Source organism: Corvus hawaiiensis, chromosome 1, assembly GCF_020740725.1.
Source record: "Corvus hawaiiensis isolate bCorHaw1 chromosome 1, bCorHaw1.pri.cur, whole genome shotgun sequence".
In the NCBI taxonomy this organism is placed as follows: domain Eukaryota; kingdom Metazoa; phylum Chordata; class Aves; order Passeriformes; family Corvidae; genus Corvus; species Corvus hawaiiensis.
This window is the reverse complement of record NC_063213.1, coordinates 45,729,870-45,743,834: the sequence shown is the minus strand read 5'-3', so window position 1 is coordinate 45,743,834 and position 13,965 is coordinate 45,729,870. Positions and strand designations below refer to the sequence as shown.

At 45.4% G+C, this 13,965-nt stretch overlaps 1 protein-coding gene across 1 annotated transcript in view; it reads right to left on the bottom strand.

The window, feature by feature from the left end:
- The window catches only part of JAZF1 (JAZF zinc finger 1), a 188,395-nt gene extending 179,714 nt beyond the window's left edge, over positions 1-8,681 (bottom strand). Inside the window, exon 1 of the mRNA XM_048302788.1 lies at positions 8,473-8,681. Within this exon, the coding sequence (XP_048158745.1) occupies positions 8,473-8,587 (115 nt within the window). The 5' untranslated portion in view covers positions 8,588-8,681. The remainder of the gene's footprint in view (positions 1-8,472) is intronic.
- Positions 8,682-13,965: the final 5,284 nt, after the last annotated feature.

Sequence of the window (13,965 nt, the reverse complement as noted above, 5' to 3'; positions counted from 1 at the left end):
TTCCACAGTACTAATATATACACTCTGATGAGCACACACAGCAGGATTACCTCACAATAAATAACTGAAATAATTAAATAGTGTTGTTTTTGACACTGAATGACCCTAAGGGGCTGAGTTAACATTCAGGTATCCATGGCAGTCTCATACAGCAGTGAAACCAGATCTCTTGCATCTCAAATGTACCACCTCCCTGTTTTCTATCTGGATAATTCCCAGGAAGTAAGACAGTGACTACATTACACACTGCTGGAGAAACAGGTGATAGGTCCTTTCCACTTCATACTGGGGTATTCAGAGGGTCAAATTTTATTCACAGACTATTTACTATCTGTCAAAATATGTTGGGCAAAAAAATTAATTTCCATAAGGAACAGAAACAGTTGCAGCTTACTCAAGCTTGACAAAGTACTTGGAGCAGGTATCTCAGGAGTGTCCAAATATTTTCTAAAGCTATAAAAAGATTTTGTTGGACCAGTTTCAGCAATGCCAGTATTTCAAAATGAAAGTGCTCAGCTTTTCGCAAAAAAGTCTTAATAAATAAGATGGCCTTTGTAAGCGCACAGTGAAATCTTTCTCAAAATCAGAAGAAATGTTTCAAAATTCATCCACAATTAAGTTCTAATCTCTTTGTCCATAAAGAACTGACCAACTTGGCTTCAAAATCCCATGCAATTTTTCCCTTAAGCTGATGAAATTTCTTCTATGTCTACTCCATCCTTTGTAACACAAAACGGAACATTAAAAAGATACAAATAACACTTGTATTTAAGTCAGTTCAGTCTTTAATGAACAGTATCTGAAATGAAACTGCACATTAGTAATGTACTGCATCTGTGCACTTATCAGAGACACAATCAACAAGTGCAGTGTCATCAGCATCTCTGGTGAAAAAATCCATTCCCCTTGTTTATGACAGCACAAAGCTAAGAAGGAGCCTTGTAAGAATTCAGGGAACACAAATATTAATAGCAAAGAAAAAATCATTAAACCATAAACTGGAATATTTCTTCTATCCTACAGCTCTGAATATTGGTCCATCATCTCGTAACTAAAGTGTAATAAACCTTATGTACTCTCCCATAGCATTTCTAAAAGTCTCAAGATAGAATTAGACACTGAGTAACAGGAATTGGTTGTTTAATTTTTAATGTGAAGTTATTCACTGAGACAGTCCTTTAAAACCAAGGACTCTATTGTTAAACACAGCTGATTTATCAAATCAATTCTCTAATTGTCGCCATTTCAAATTAACACTAAAATCTTTGTCTCTGCCTTTCTCAAAGTGTACAGAGCAGCTATTTTCTTAGATGGTTATCATCCAAATTTTGAATAACTGGTGCTTACTAGAGATAAATAAAATTAATTCTCGGTGAAAAACAGCTTATTCAAGAAAAAGAATTATAAATAAAGAAAAAAAATAGCACATTCAGGGGCAACATAAAATGTATACTGCAAGCAGCAGGCCTGTAGTGCTTCTTTCTTCTGCATTAAAGTATTCTGCAGCTTGACACAAAATATTTCTGATTACTTGTTTGCATTTGCATTATATTCTAGAAGAGGAAGAAATGGTAGGTAAGATTGTCTCAGATTAAACAGATGTTTCTTCATCTTCTGGCATCACCCCTTCCTCAAATTATTTTTACTATACAATTATTATTTTTTATTATACAATTTCTTATTCCTCAAGAAATGATCAAGTGAAAAAAAGAAAATTTGACTGGCAGCCACCTGATTATTTTACAGTTCTCATAAGAACTGGAGACTAGCTATGAAAACATCCTCTCAAAGTCTGAAGTGCAGACATGATAATCATTATAAATTTCACCACAAAGGTAAATATGCCCTACACAAGTGAAGTGTAATGCCACTGCTACAAGTTACCTGATGTTTCTTCAGGTTTTCATTTTCCAGCTCTTGTGTAGATCTGCTGGCGTATAACAGGAGCAATCCCTGCCAGTCATATGGATACAGCACTGCAATGGGCCTCACCCAAAGCCACTCCAGCAAGCAGAGGAAAAAGGAAAGATCCCTATCAGCTTTATGTGAGACCTTCAATCTTAAAAATGAAAAATCAGTTTGCAGCATGTTCACAGATGTTTGCTTTCAGTCCTTTCCTCCTAGAAAATATATGACTCAGGCTTTACACCAGTAAACACTTTATATCTTATACTCCATGTACTTGGTAACATCAGAACAAGAAAAAATTTCACGTCAGAAATATCAAAAAATTAGTCAAAGTTTAGTTTTAGCCAAAGTTTAATGACAATTCCATTTTCCTCCACATGATTAATATATTCTAGAATTTGTTACAAGAGTTGCATTTACATTTCATCACAATTTATATTCAAACCCAAAGAGCAAAAGAAGCCATATTCATAAGTGTTAAGTAATCCAAAAACCTGCTCTGCTCAGGATTACATGTGGGGGGGAAAAAAGTGCTGATTAGAACTTTTAGTCAAAAAAAGACTTTATTTGATAGAAAAGCCTTCCTGAGATAGAAGGGCCTTCCTCACCACACCAACTTACATAGCAAATAACCAACATCCTTAGAAAACAGATCCTTCCACCTCACTGTGAAATGCATTTTAAATAAAAAACAAAAAAACTACAGTAGCAGAAATACTGGGCAGAAGATGAAGTTTAGCTAAATGTAGCCATAAATGTAGAAAGTTGGTTTTCATGAACAATAATTACCACTCCTGCTGAGGTAAATACACATAATTGTTCGTTTATTTTGCAAGGACATACATTCATGCACATTACTGGCAACTAAGTATGGGTCTGTCCTCTCATTTCCAGATGCTGATGACAGCATTCCACGTACCTAGCTGCCACATCACTCCTGGTGTAAAAAGCCTTAGGTTAAGATCTACCACCTTTTCAAAACAGCCAGTCTCAACTGCAAATGTTAAATTACACACTGAGCAAATGCTAAGAGAAACTTACATGATGGCAGCCACTTAAACGATGTTCACAGTCTTGTGAAGAGCTCAGCTTTAACGAACACCACCTGTCATACAGACTTAGGTTTTCCAGGCCTTCCATAGGTGCTGGTGTGTAGCCCTTAATCCTCATCTTCAGCAACATACAACAGTTGCATCTTCTTATGCTTGTATTACACAACACGGTGTTGGCTCCAATATAGAAGCTGTCACCTCTGTCAGACTGCACTTTATCCAAGCTGCTGTTGGAAGTTCTGGGCAACACAGCAGTGGAGAGCAAAGCCCACATTTTAGCAATACCAAATGCCATTTTAGCATGTGCTCACAGCCAGCTCATCATTCAACACCTTTAGCTATCAGAGTGAGGATATAACAACATTATTAGCATGTCTGAGAAAATACTGAAAGGGACAACTTTAGGAAAGCTACACGCATTCAGCCAATGGCTTATTCAACTACTTGAGCTCTTTGTTGGGGAATCTGGCCCCTTGACTGCATAATACTAAGAACTGAAGTCACTGAAGGCAGCAGATGTCAAAGCTACCACCAGACACGGAAATTCATAAGCTTCTTTCTCCCTCCATATGACCTGAACTTTCCAGATGGGTAGTATTTAATATGCAAGGTTTTGGTCTGTCCTCTGCAATTATTCTTTTATGGAGGAAGTTTTATTTTTCCTGCTAATCCTACCACTTATGAAAGCAGCTGCCTGCTCCCACAGCAAGTCCTGTTCTGTTGCAGGACCCATCCTAGTATTTGGGAATCAGTCAAGCTTGATGAAAAGCTCCCAGTTCCAACAGCAATACTACAAAAATACCCCATTGGAAGCTATCTAACACTGGGACTTCTTGCAAAGCTGTGATGAAACGTTCAGCGACAGACGATCATCTTTTTGTGCAGTTACTGTATAAGCAGATGGTCTTTTTTTTCTCCCTTCAAATTCTAGTAGTTTCAGTCCAATACAATTATCAAACTCTATTTCCAGATAAGAGCATCTCCAGATTTATCTTTTGTATCTCTTCCTATCCATTCTCCACCTCTTCCAGCCCACCACCACATGCTTGGACACTCATTTCATTCACACCTATTTCCTCAGTGCTTGATGAGCCTCAGGAGAAGCAGGATTGCTCATACCAGACACAGAGCTACACAGGTTCATACACCATGTCAGCACTTGTCATGAACCAAGTGAACACATTGCCTCACACAAACAGCAACCTCACCTGATTTAAAAGTATTTTACTACAATTAAAATAAATAAATGTTGCCAAAACCTGATTAAGAGATTCAGTTCAAATATTAGTCCTTCAGCATCAGAATAAACTTTGTCTTAGCAAATAAGGAGCTACCTGACTCACCACTCTAAAGGGCGAAGTTCAACTGTGGGTAGATTGAGGGAGAAACAAGTCATGGGAAAAGGGAGAGGAGCACCCACCACCTCAAAAAAAAAAAAAAAAAAAAAAAAAAAAAAACCTTACCAAAGGTGTGGCCCTCTGGACTTCTATGAACAGCTCAAAATGCCCCAGAAGACTTAAATGTATTTTCAGAAACACTCCGTGGAACCAGAGGTGCTGGTCCCAACATCATAGCCAAAGACACTATGGGACTGCAGAAATGCAATAAAGTTTGCCATGTTGCCACAGATGAATAGTTTCAATAGGCAGTTCAAAATTAGTGGGTTTGGAACTCTTTTTCCTCCTCTCTTGACATTACTAAGGGCAATTGAGTCCATTCCATTTGACAGTCTGAATCTGGCTAATTGTAGTAAATTTGGCCTTTTGCTCCTGGACTAGAGATGTCAGAAAAGTTAGCCAAACTACCTGCAAGGGATCAGAGCAGACAAAACTGAGAGGCAGGGAGACAGCCTAGCAAGGAAGACCAAAAGCCCCCCTTCTCGGCACACTTGCAGAGAAGGTAACAGCACTTCAGGTTGCTTGGACAACATGCTGGTAGAAAAAGCTGACAGAGAAGCATTTACAAATCGGCAGTTTTAAATCAACATCCATTTCCAGCTGTGAGCCGCAGAAAACGTGAAGACACTGTTTAGTAGTATTGCTATGGACTGCAGAACACAGTCTCACTGCACAGGACACCAGTAGAGCCTGGCCTGCCTAATGAAAGACCCCAGACCAGTGCTTCCGAGCTTCTTCATGTGTCTTTGATCAAAACCCACAAAGCAGTGGATGTGCACCCAGCACCATCCTGGAGTTGAATCCTTCATCCAATGGCCACAACTCTCCCAGATTATATACACTGATACTTTTTCAAGTAACTGGTAGCTTCCCACTTGGTAACTAAGATGTAGGTGGGAAAAAAAAAAATCACACCACTGTACACTGAATTATTTCATTACAATATGATTATTCATTAGTATTATGAAAAAAGAAAGCAACTGCAGAATTGCTCAGAAATGCCTCCAGAATGCCGTAACAGTGTTTCACAGAACAGGTAAGGCTGGAAGGGACCACATTGGGTCATTTGATCCAATCTCCCTGCTCAAGAAGGGTCATCCTAGAGCATATGGCACAAGATTGCGTCCAGATGGTTCTTGAGTATCTCCAGTGATGGAGACTCCACAATCACTCTGAGCATCCTGTTCCAATGAGCAGCCACCCACACGACAGAAGTACTTCCTCAAGTTCAGGTGGAAATTCCTGTGCATCACTTTATTCCCATTGTCTCTTGTCCTACTTCCTTATATTAAGCTGAGGTTTTTTCCAAAGGCTGACCAAAAAAAAAAAAATTCCTTTGATAAGTGTTTGCTCCCACTTTTCAGATACACAGTGGGGCTCTGAAAAACAACCACATTCCTACCAGCGCTCCACTGATGGTGTGAACAATTAACCCATCCTGTGAAATGTGGCAGAGCAGCAGCACTGCAGCAGCCAGACCACCTAGAGCCTGTGCCATATATGCCTCCCCACACACAGCTATCTGCAGCATCAAGTTTGTTATCTGTGCTGTAACACCACCTGCCCAGCAATCACTCACTTCAATTTAAACTAATAATGGAATATAACTCAATTCAGTTTTCTTTATTCCTGCAGCACACATTGAATGTCCAAAGCAATCTATTTTTACGTGGCATGTTACTCTTCATTTCATATGCCAAAACATAGTCAATTTTTAAAGCAACACATTTCAGCGCACATTTCTAGGCCTGCATGATGGCAAAAGCTGGACACTGTTTGCATCATCTTACTGAGAAAGTAATTCCAACATAAGGTCCTATTCAGACATTTGGTCCTTTATTTCCCAGTTGCTTTCAGAAAGGTTTATCACCTTTTGGCTGAGTGCTTATCTGGTGAGTTTTCATAGATTACCATCCTTTAGGCTGTGGCAGGAGTTCCTCGCACACACCAAACCATAGAGTTGAGCCTTCATGTAAGAACTGGGATTCATACTTGGTGTCACTGGTTCAACTCCCTACTGATTTTCCCAGTGTCTCATACAGGTAACATAATATTGCCACATCTGGTACTCACAAACAGGTCAAGTTCAACCTGCTATCATGCAGAGGTGAAACATTAAAAATGAAGCATGAGCAACCTCATGTCCTACCCCACCAGTTTGTACTCAAATCAGCTGCTTGTGTGACGCGATGTGCAGAGCCTCAGATGCGTGTCCTGGAAGTCTTGGCAAATTATACACTTAAATATAAAATTATTTTAAAAATACAGTATTTCAGCATAAAGTTCTCTTCTCTGCAAAGAAGTCTCAGAACTGCTGACTGGGACTCAAACAGCAACTCACAGACCACATGGGCAGGACCATATCTTCTCTGACACCCTGTGCGCTGTGGCACCTACGGGCTGATAATCCACTCAAGGGACACATAAGATGACTTACGAACTTTCATTTTGGGGAACTATTTCCTTTAAGCTTTTCTGGCGTAATGTGATGCATGGTATAGGAAAAGCTAAGAATCTGAGACTAAAAAAAAAAAAAACAAAACGCAACAATATCACAATGGTAATGCCTGCACCATGTCGAGTCATAAATTACACAGTTTTGTGGTATGTGGTTTTGTTACCTCATACTAGGCATCGTGATAATTATGAGAACCACACCTTTCATCTTGCTGACCTATAATGCTACATTAATGTAACGTTACACTCGCAATTTAAGCTTCAGTGCTTTTTTTCAGGTATTCAGGCAGGCTTATTAAAACTTTAATAAACTGAAATGCATGGTAGCTTCATCGTTCGGTAGCAGCCTTTTCCTCATACTTCTAGTGAAACACTTGGGTCCCTAGGTACTTAAAACTTCTGTATTTTTTCCCCTAGTTTTAAAACTTGGTCTGCTTCAAAGAACTAGCTCGTTTTTGACAGTTTAAGGGCTGCATTTTATTAGCAAAAAGAGAAAGTCGGGAAGATGCAGATGGGAAGCAAGCAGCGCAGCAGCCAAGGCAGCACACCTGCCGAGGCGGGAAGGTGCGGGGAGGCGGCAATGCCGTGCCCGGCTGGGGATGAGATGCTTCGCCGGCAGACCTTGCACTCCAGCACGCCTGAGGCCCAGCCGGGCGCGGGCAGGCCGGTCCCGCCGGAGGGGGGAAAGTTGGCGCCCGCGGCCGGCCGGGAGCCACACCGCCCCCTCCTCCCCTGGGCGCCGCCCGCGCCGCCGAGGGGCGGCCCCGGCGCCCCTGCGCACGCTCCCGCCCGCCGCCCATGAGGCGCCCGCGCCGGGAAGGCACTGACGAGTCATCGCCCCGCCGCGTCCCCGCCCCCGCGGCCCTGGCGGGACGGGCGGCTTCAGGGAGCGGGGGGCGGCGGCTTCGGGGGGAGCCTGCAGGTGATGCTCCGGCGCGGCCAGGCCTGGGCTCCGCGGCTCAGGGTAGCGGGTCCCGTCCGGCACGGTCACCTTCTTCTCCCACCCGCCCGGCCCCGGGGGCTGCGCCGGCCCCGCCGCCGGGCGCTCCCTCCACGCCCACCGCGCCGCCGGCCCCGGGCTCCCGCACGCCGGTGCCTCCGCCGAGAGGCGCCTCCCGCGCTGCGGCGGCCGGAGCGCGACCCGTGCTCCCCGCCACACCTAGCAACAGCGCTGACAGGACGCAGTGGCGGCGGCAGGAGGAGGAGGAGGCGGAGGAAGCGGAATGGCTGCCGCGGCGGCGGCTCCCTCCCTCCCCGGAGCCCTGACAGCCAGCGCCGGGGCGGAAGCAGCAGGCGGCGTGCTGTGCCCGTCCTCCTCCTCCTCCACCGCCGCCTCCTCCTCCGGGCTCCTGCGCTCCCTCCTGCCAATGCAAACTAACTCCCCCTCGCCAGGGCCGGCGGGCTGCACGCCTCCCCCGCACCCACCCATGCCGCCGCGCCGCACGCCGCCGCCTCCCCGAAGAGCGCTCCACGTCGCCCGCAGGAACCGCTCCTGCCACTCTTCGCCCGCCGACCTTCCCCCCCGGCGGCCGCCGCGCCCCGGCTCCCGCTGCACCTTGTGCCCCCCACCCCGCCCCGCGCCGCCGCCGCCGCACACGCGGCCCCCGCGCCCCCCGCCCGCCCTGCCCTGCCCCGGCCGCGGCCCCGCGGGCACTCACCGATGTGGTTGTCCTCGATGTGCTCGATGAGCTCTGCCAGGGTTGGGAAGTGGAGCCCGCAGCCCCCGAACCTGCAGGCGTTGGAGAAGAAGGAGGCGGCGGCGATGCCTGTCATGGTGTTACATCGAGATTCCCCTGCGGTGCCTGCTCTGCCAGGGCCGGCGGCGGCAGGGCGGGGAGAGGCGGGGGCAGGGGGGGAACGGGACGGAGAGAGAGAGATGGGGAGCGAGAGAGAGGGTGGGGGTGGGGAGGAGGAGGAGGTGGTGGTGGTGGCGGCGGCGGCGGCGGCGGCAGCAGCAGCAGCAGCAGCGTCGGGAGCGGCGGAGGGGAGGGACGGGCTGGGTGGGGGGAGATGAGGCAGCCGCAGCTGGGAGGAGGGACCAGCGCGGCTCTGTAACAGCTGTGCTGCCCCGGCGGCGGCCGCCGGCGGCGGGAGGAGCAGGGCACCCGCGCCGCCCTCCGCCGCCGGGGGACACCCGCGCCGCCTCGTCCGGCCCCGCGCGGGGCTGGGGGAGAGCGGGGAGAACTTTCCCCCTCAGCCTCTCGGAGGCAGCGGCGGGGCCGGGGGCTGCTCCTGTGGCCAGCGGGGCGAGGGGAGATGCTCCGGGGCAGTTGCTGCGGCCGGGAAGGTGGCGCCCGCCCCAGGGGGCTCACCCAGCCGCCGGGAGTTGGCTGCTAACGCGGCCGTCACCTCCACCCTCCCGGGGCGGGGAGCAACCAGCCCTCGCCGAGATCGCTAAACTGAGGGGCGGTCGCTCCTTTTCCGGGGGGGGGGCCGAGGCCGCCAAACCCAACCTTCACCTGCTCGGCGACGAGCCGCAGGCCCCGGGCACCTGCTCGGAGTACCGGGGTGTCCCCGCCGCCGGCTGGGCTACGGCCCCCCTTCCCCCTGAGCTGCCGGTCACAGATCCCCGTGCCAGATCCTCCCCGTCTTCGCCTCCCGCTGAGGCGGTCAGGAGTGTGAGGCTGCGGCTCTGGGGAGAAAAGTTAAGCAGGAGTCGCGCACACTCATCGCTACCAAATCCTATTTTGACTTTGTCTCCAGAAAGCTATTCAGCAGAGAGGCTGACTGATTAATTGATTTTAAGGAAGGTCTCCCTAGACTCAAATTCGCAGACAGCTTTATTTAAAATTAAAGGAAAAAAAAAGAAAAACAGATCACTTGTCAGGAAGGCTCTCCTTCCCCCTCCCCCCCCCTTCTGTTTTATAATAATCTTTTTTCTTTAATTATAAAATTCTACAATATTGTTCATAATTCTGAGCAAAAGTGGGGCTAAAAAAAGCCTCAGAATCTGCATGAGACTTTGAATCGTATGGACATAAGTGGTTCTACTGATCCTGCTGACAGATTACAGTCCCAAGATGTTACCTCTGTAACATCAAGCGTGTGCACAAGAATAAGCCTAGCCCTTGCATATCTTATTACCTGTATTGCAGGTAAGTATGTTCCTAGTGTTGCTGTGGGAGCCAAAGAATAGCAAATCCTAAAAATGCAGTAGAATGGTTAGTGAATGAAAAAATTAGTGTTTGCCCATTTCCTTAAAGGACAAAAACTCTTGGAGCTAGTTCCTGGTGTCCTGTATTTCAGAGAACCCATCATTTGTGTTGAGAAAACAAGCTTTATCTTGCAGTTTGTTTCAGTCATTTTCTTACATCTTCACTTTAATATTTTTCTGATGTTTTGCCCTCATCCACTTGTATTTTTCTTGATGTGTAAACCCACTCCTTTTAGTTTACATCAAAGCAAACAAAGCAAAGAAAAAACCGTTCCAGAAAAACACCATGTGGAGAGAAGCCTTCTCTTACTTCAACGCTCCACCCAAGCTGGAGTTTGTAAATAGAGTTTGCATAGCCATGAGATGCTGAAACACAGAACTATAACAATATTGTAGATTTTACGCTTAAAAAAAGAACGGTAACATGGACACGGGGTAGTTCGCAGTGTGTTTTCAAGGTTCGCTGCGGTCAGCATTATAGTTTAGAGGGTTGGAAAACTGCTGCCTTTAGGCATTTCATGGAAATGCATGATTCTTTTGGATAATACAGAGGCACATCTGTCATTTGGTCCACCTGTTTCAAGTATAGCAACTTCACATTTTACTATTCTAATTTCTTCACTGCCCTGGTGTTATCAAAGGAACTTGCTCACTGTGAGTTGACTTAGTGAAGGAGGAGTTGTTCCTACCTAAGATGGTATTTCTGGAAACTCATGCCACACAAGCTGCTGTTGTGAATAATACCACAAAATCAGGTTTGTGCATGTGCCCTTGTGACCAAGACATAAACCAAGACGAGAAGTGAAAAAGGAAGATAAGCATCTTCCCCAATAAATTGCAGTTTTAGAGACTAATTTGTAGAATCAAACACATAGGCCTTTTTAAACATGTGAGTAAAAATTATCTTAGTGTCAATTACAAGCATAATTCAAATAGAACTTTTCTAAGGCAGTAAATCAAGATTAATCAGAATGAGTATTAAATACAAGAATTCCATGTGGCTAATCTATCAAGGTCAACAGATACGTGATTTAGTCTGTTATGAAACAAAACTGTGATGGACATTGGGTTGTTATTAATAACTTCTAATAGCTATTAACAAAGATCACTGTTCACCTACAAAGAAATCAAAGTACATTTGTAGCTGACAAGTAATAAACATTCATGGTTAACCACCTGCTAGTAACATACAATGTAATGATTGCTTTCTGATGTGTGAACTTGTCCAGTTAGCTGCAGGTCTCTTTTCATTAATTGTTTGCTAAACTCTCGGGATTTTTGAGACCCTTTGAGGTAGGGAGTGAACTTAACTCTTGCAGCAGTCAAGAAGAGCTGGAAAGCCAGGTGTTTCTGGTGTCCCGTAGGGATTCCATTCAGTATCTTTTGATGAAATTGCTCCTATTTCGTAGGGCCTGTTTTTGTACATATTCAACTTTGACAGCTTTGGTAGAAGTTAGGATAGCTAAACCACTTCATATGTTGTTTCCTATGATTTGGAACACTCTCCCTGTTCTTCCATAGAGATGGAAGGGATTTCTTCCCAACATAGTAAAGGAATTTCTGCGCCTGGTTTTGGTGTCCAGACTCATGATAGACAGGCATGAACAGACCCAGTGAAGAATGCCCCCAACATTAACTCTTCCCATCCCTGATTCACTGTTGTTGTCATGTTACCATCTGTGTATTACAAAGTACATGATGTCCTGATAATAGGTGGTGCTTGTAGAAAGAACACCCACTCTTCCTCATGTACTTGTTGTTCTTTTCTCTAGTACCTGGGAGGTGGAGTAGTTTTACCAAACTTCTTATCAGTAGTTTATCTGATCCAATATGTTTTGAAGTTCTTTATTATGAATGATCACAATGTGACGAGTGTTTTTCGTCACAGGTCAGTGTTGGGACTGGCACTGTCTAACATCTTTGTTGGCAACATGGGCAGTGGGATTGAGGGCACCTTCAGCAAGTTTGCCAATGACACGCTGGAGGGAAAGTTCACCATCCAGGGGTGGAAGTTCACCATCCATCTTGACAGCCTTGAGAGGTAGGCCTGTGCATTCCTCAGGGAGTTCAACAAGGTCAATTTCAAGGTTCTGCATATGGATCAGGGAAATACCAGGCACAAGTACAGTCTGGGCCAAGACTGGATTGCGAACAGCTCTGCAGAGAAGGACTTGAGAGTGTTGGGAGTTGAGAAGTCTGATGTGACCTGGCAATGTGTGCTTCAGCCCAGAAAGCCAAACATGACCTGCATGGCCAGCAGGTCAAGGGAGGTGATTCTCCCCCTCTGCTCTGCTCTCATGAGACTTCACTCAGAGGACTACATCCAGCTCTGGAATCCCCAACATAAGAAGGATGTGGACCTGCTGGAGCAAGTGCAGAAGAAGGCCACGAAGATGGTCGGAGGGCTGGAGCACCTCTCCTATGAAGACAAGTTGAGAAGTTGGGGCAGTTCAGCCTGAAGAAGAGGCAGCTTTGGGACCACCTTCTGGTGCCTAAAAGGGGCCTATAAGAAGATTGGAGAGGGGCTTTTGACAAGGGCATGTAGTAATAGGACGAGGGGTGATGGTTTTAAACTGAAGAGGGTAGGTTTAGATTAGATATTAGGAAGAAATTCTTTACTCTGAGTGTGATGAGACGCTGACACAGGTTGCCCAGAGAAGTTGTTGGGATGCCCCATCCCTGGAAGTGTTCAAGACCAGGTTAGATGGGGCTTTGAGCAACCTGGTCTAGTGGAAGGTGTCCCTGCCTGTTTCGGGGAGAGGTCTTTAAGGTCCCTTCCAACCCAGCCCATTCTATGATTGATTGATTCTATGAGAATTTTCTAATTCAAGCTTTACTAGGATAGAGAATTCATGTATCCATATAACAAACTGCCAAAGTGCTCAGAAGTTGCCCTGTCATTTTGTTCTGTGGGAGAAATAAATGGAAACTAGACCCAAGTGATTTGTGAAGCTGGAGCTAATTGCTGAGTAGATCCATTTCAGAGGTGTTAATAGCTACTGTAAAGGATACTTCATATAAATGGAGCAGAGAAAAAGCTCAACCGACTGGTGGAGCCCTGTTTTATTTGTTTTTGAAGAAGTTATTTTGAAGACCCCCTAAGACCCTTAGGTTAACAATCATTCCATCTTGGGCAGACTCTTAGGCACAACTGAGGGCAGGACTGCATGTGAGAAGGGTGTGCTGCTACTCCCACCTCCTGTACAAGGCTGAGGGCTGATTAACCGAGTAGATTTCTGTATCATCCGATTACCTGCTTAAAAATGCGTATATTAGGACTGCATCTTTTCTCCCCTAAGTTAATATCTTTGTGCCTCACTTTAAGTCCATTTTATAGAGTAAGGAACATGTTTAGAGTAATTTAAATTAAATTCTTCCTTAAATTGATGTTTTATGGTCTTGGACCCCTTATGTCCTTGAATAGTCTTAGGGTCCTTAGACCCTTTTCAGTGATTTTACTAATAACTTAGCATTTAGATTGTGGTAATCAACTGCTGTAACTGCTGGGCCTTATCTGTGGATAGGTTACTAACATCCACTCATACTGCTCTGGATTCCCAAAAGCCAATTATTGTGTCCTAATGCTTTCTGAAGGCTAGAGGTCTGAATCTGAAAAACTTGGTAGTTGCTACACTTGGTGCTTTGAGGGTGATAAGATTTTATTGAAGACACCAGCCTCCCTGTCAAGTAGCAAGGAAAAGCCAATACTTTCTTTAGAGTCTCATTTAAAGCATAGTTTAAGTACTTCTTTTCTGCTGTATTTATAATAGTTGACAATACAAATCTGTGAAACTTTTTAAAATTACTGTCTTTTAAAACTACATGTTCTGACTCTTACACTACCGAAGTCATAATTGAAAATACCTGCTTAAAGAACAAATAAACCAAGGGTAATAGGAATATTACAAAGAAATGATTGGCCTCGCCTTCACCTAAAAAAATTACTGATTAATTCCTCAGTAACATTTTTAATAATTTTCTTTATCCTCACCTCTGC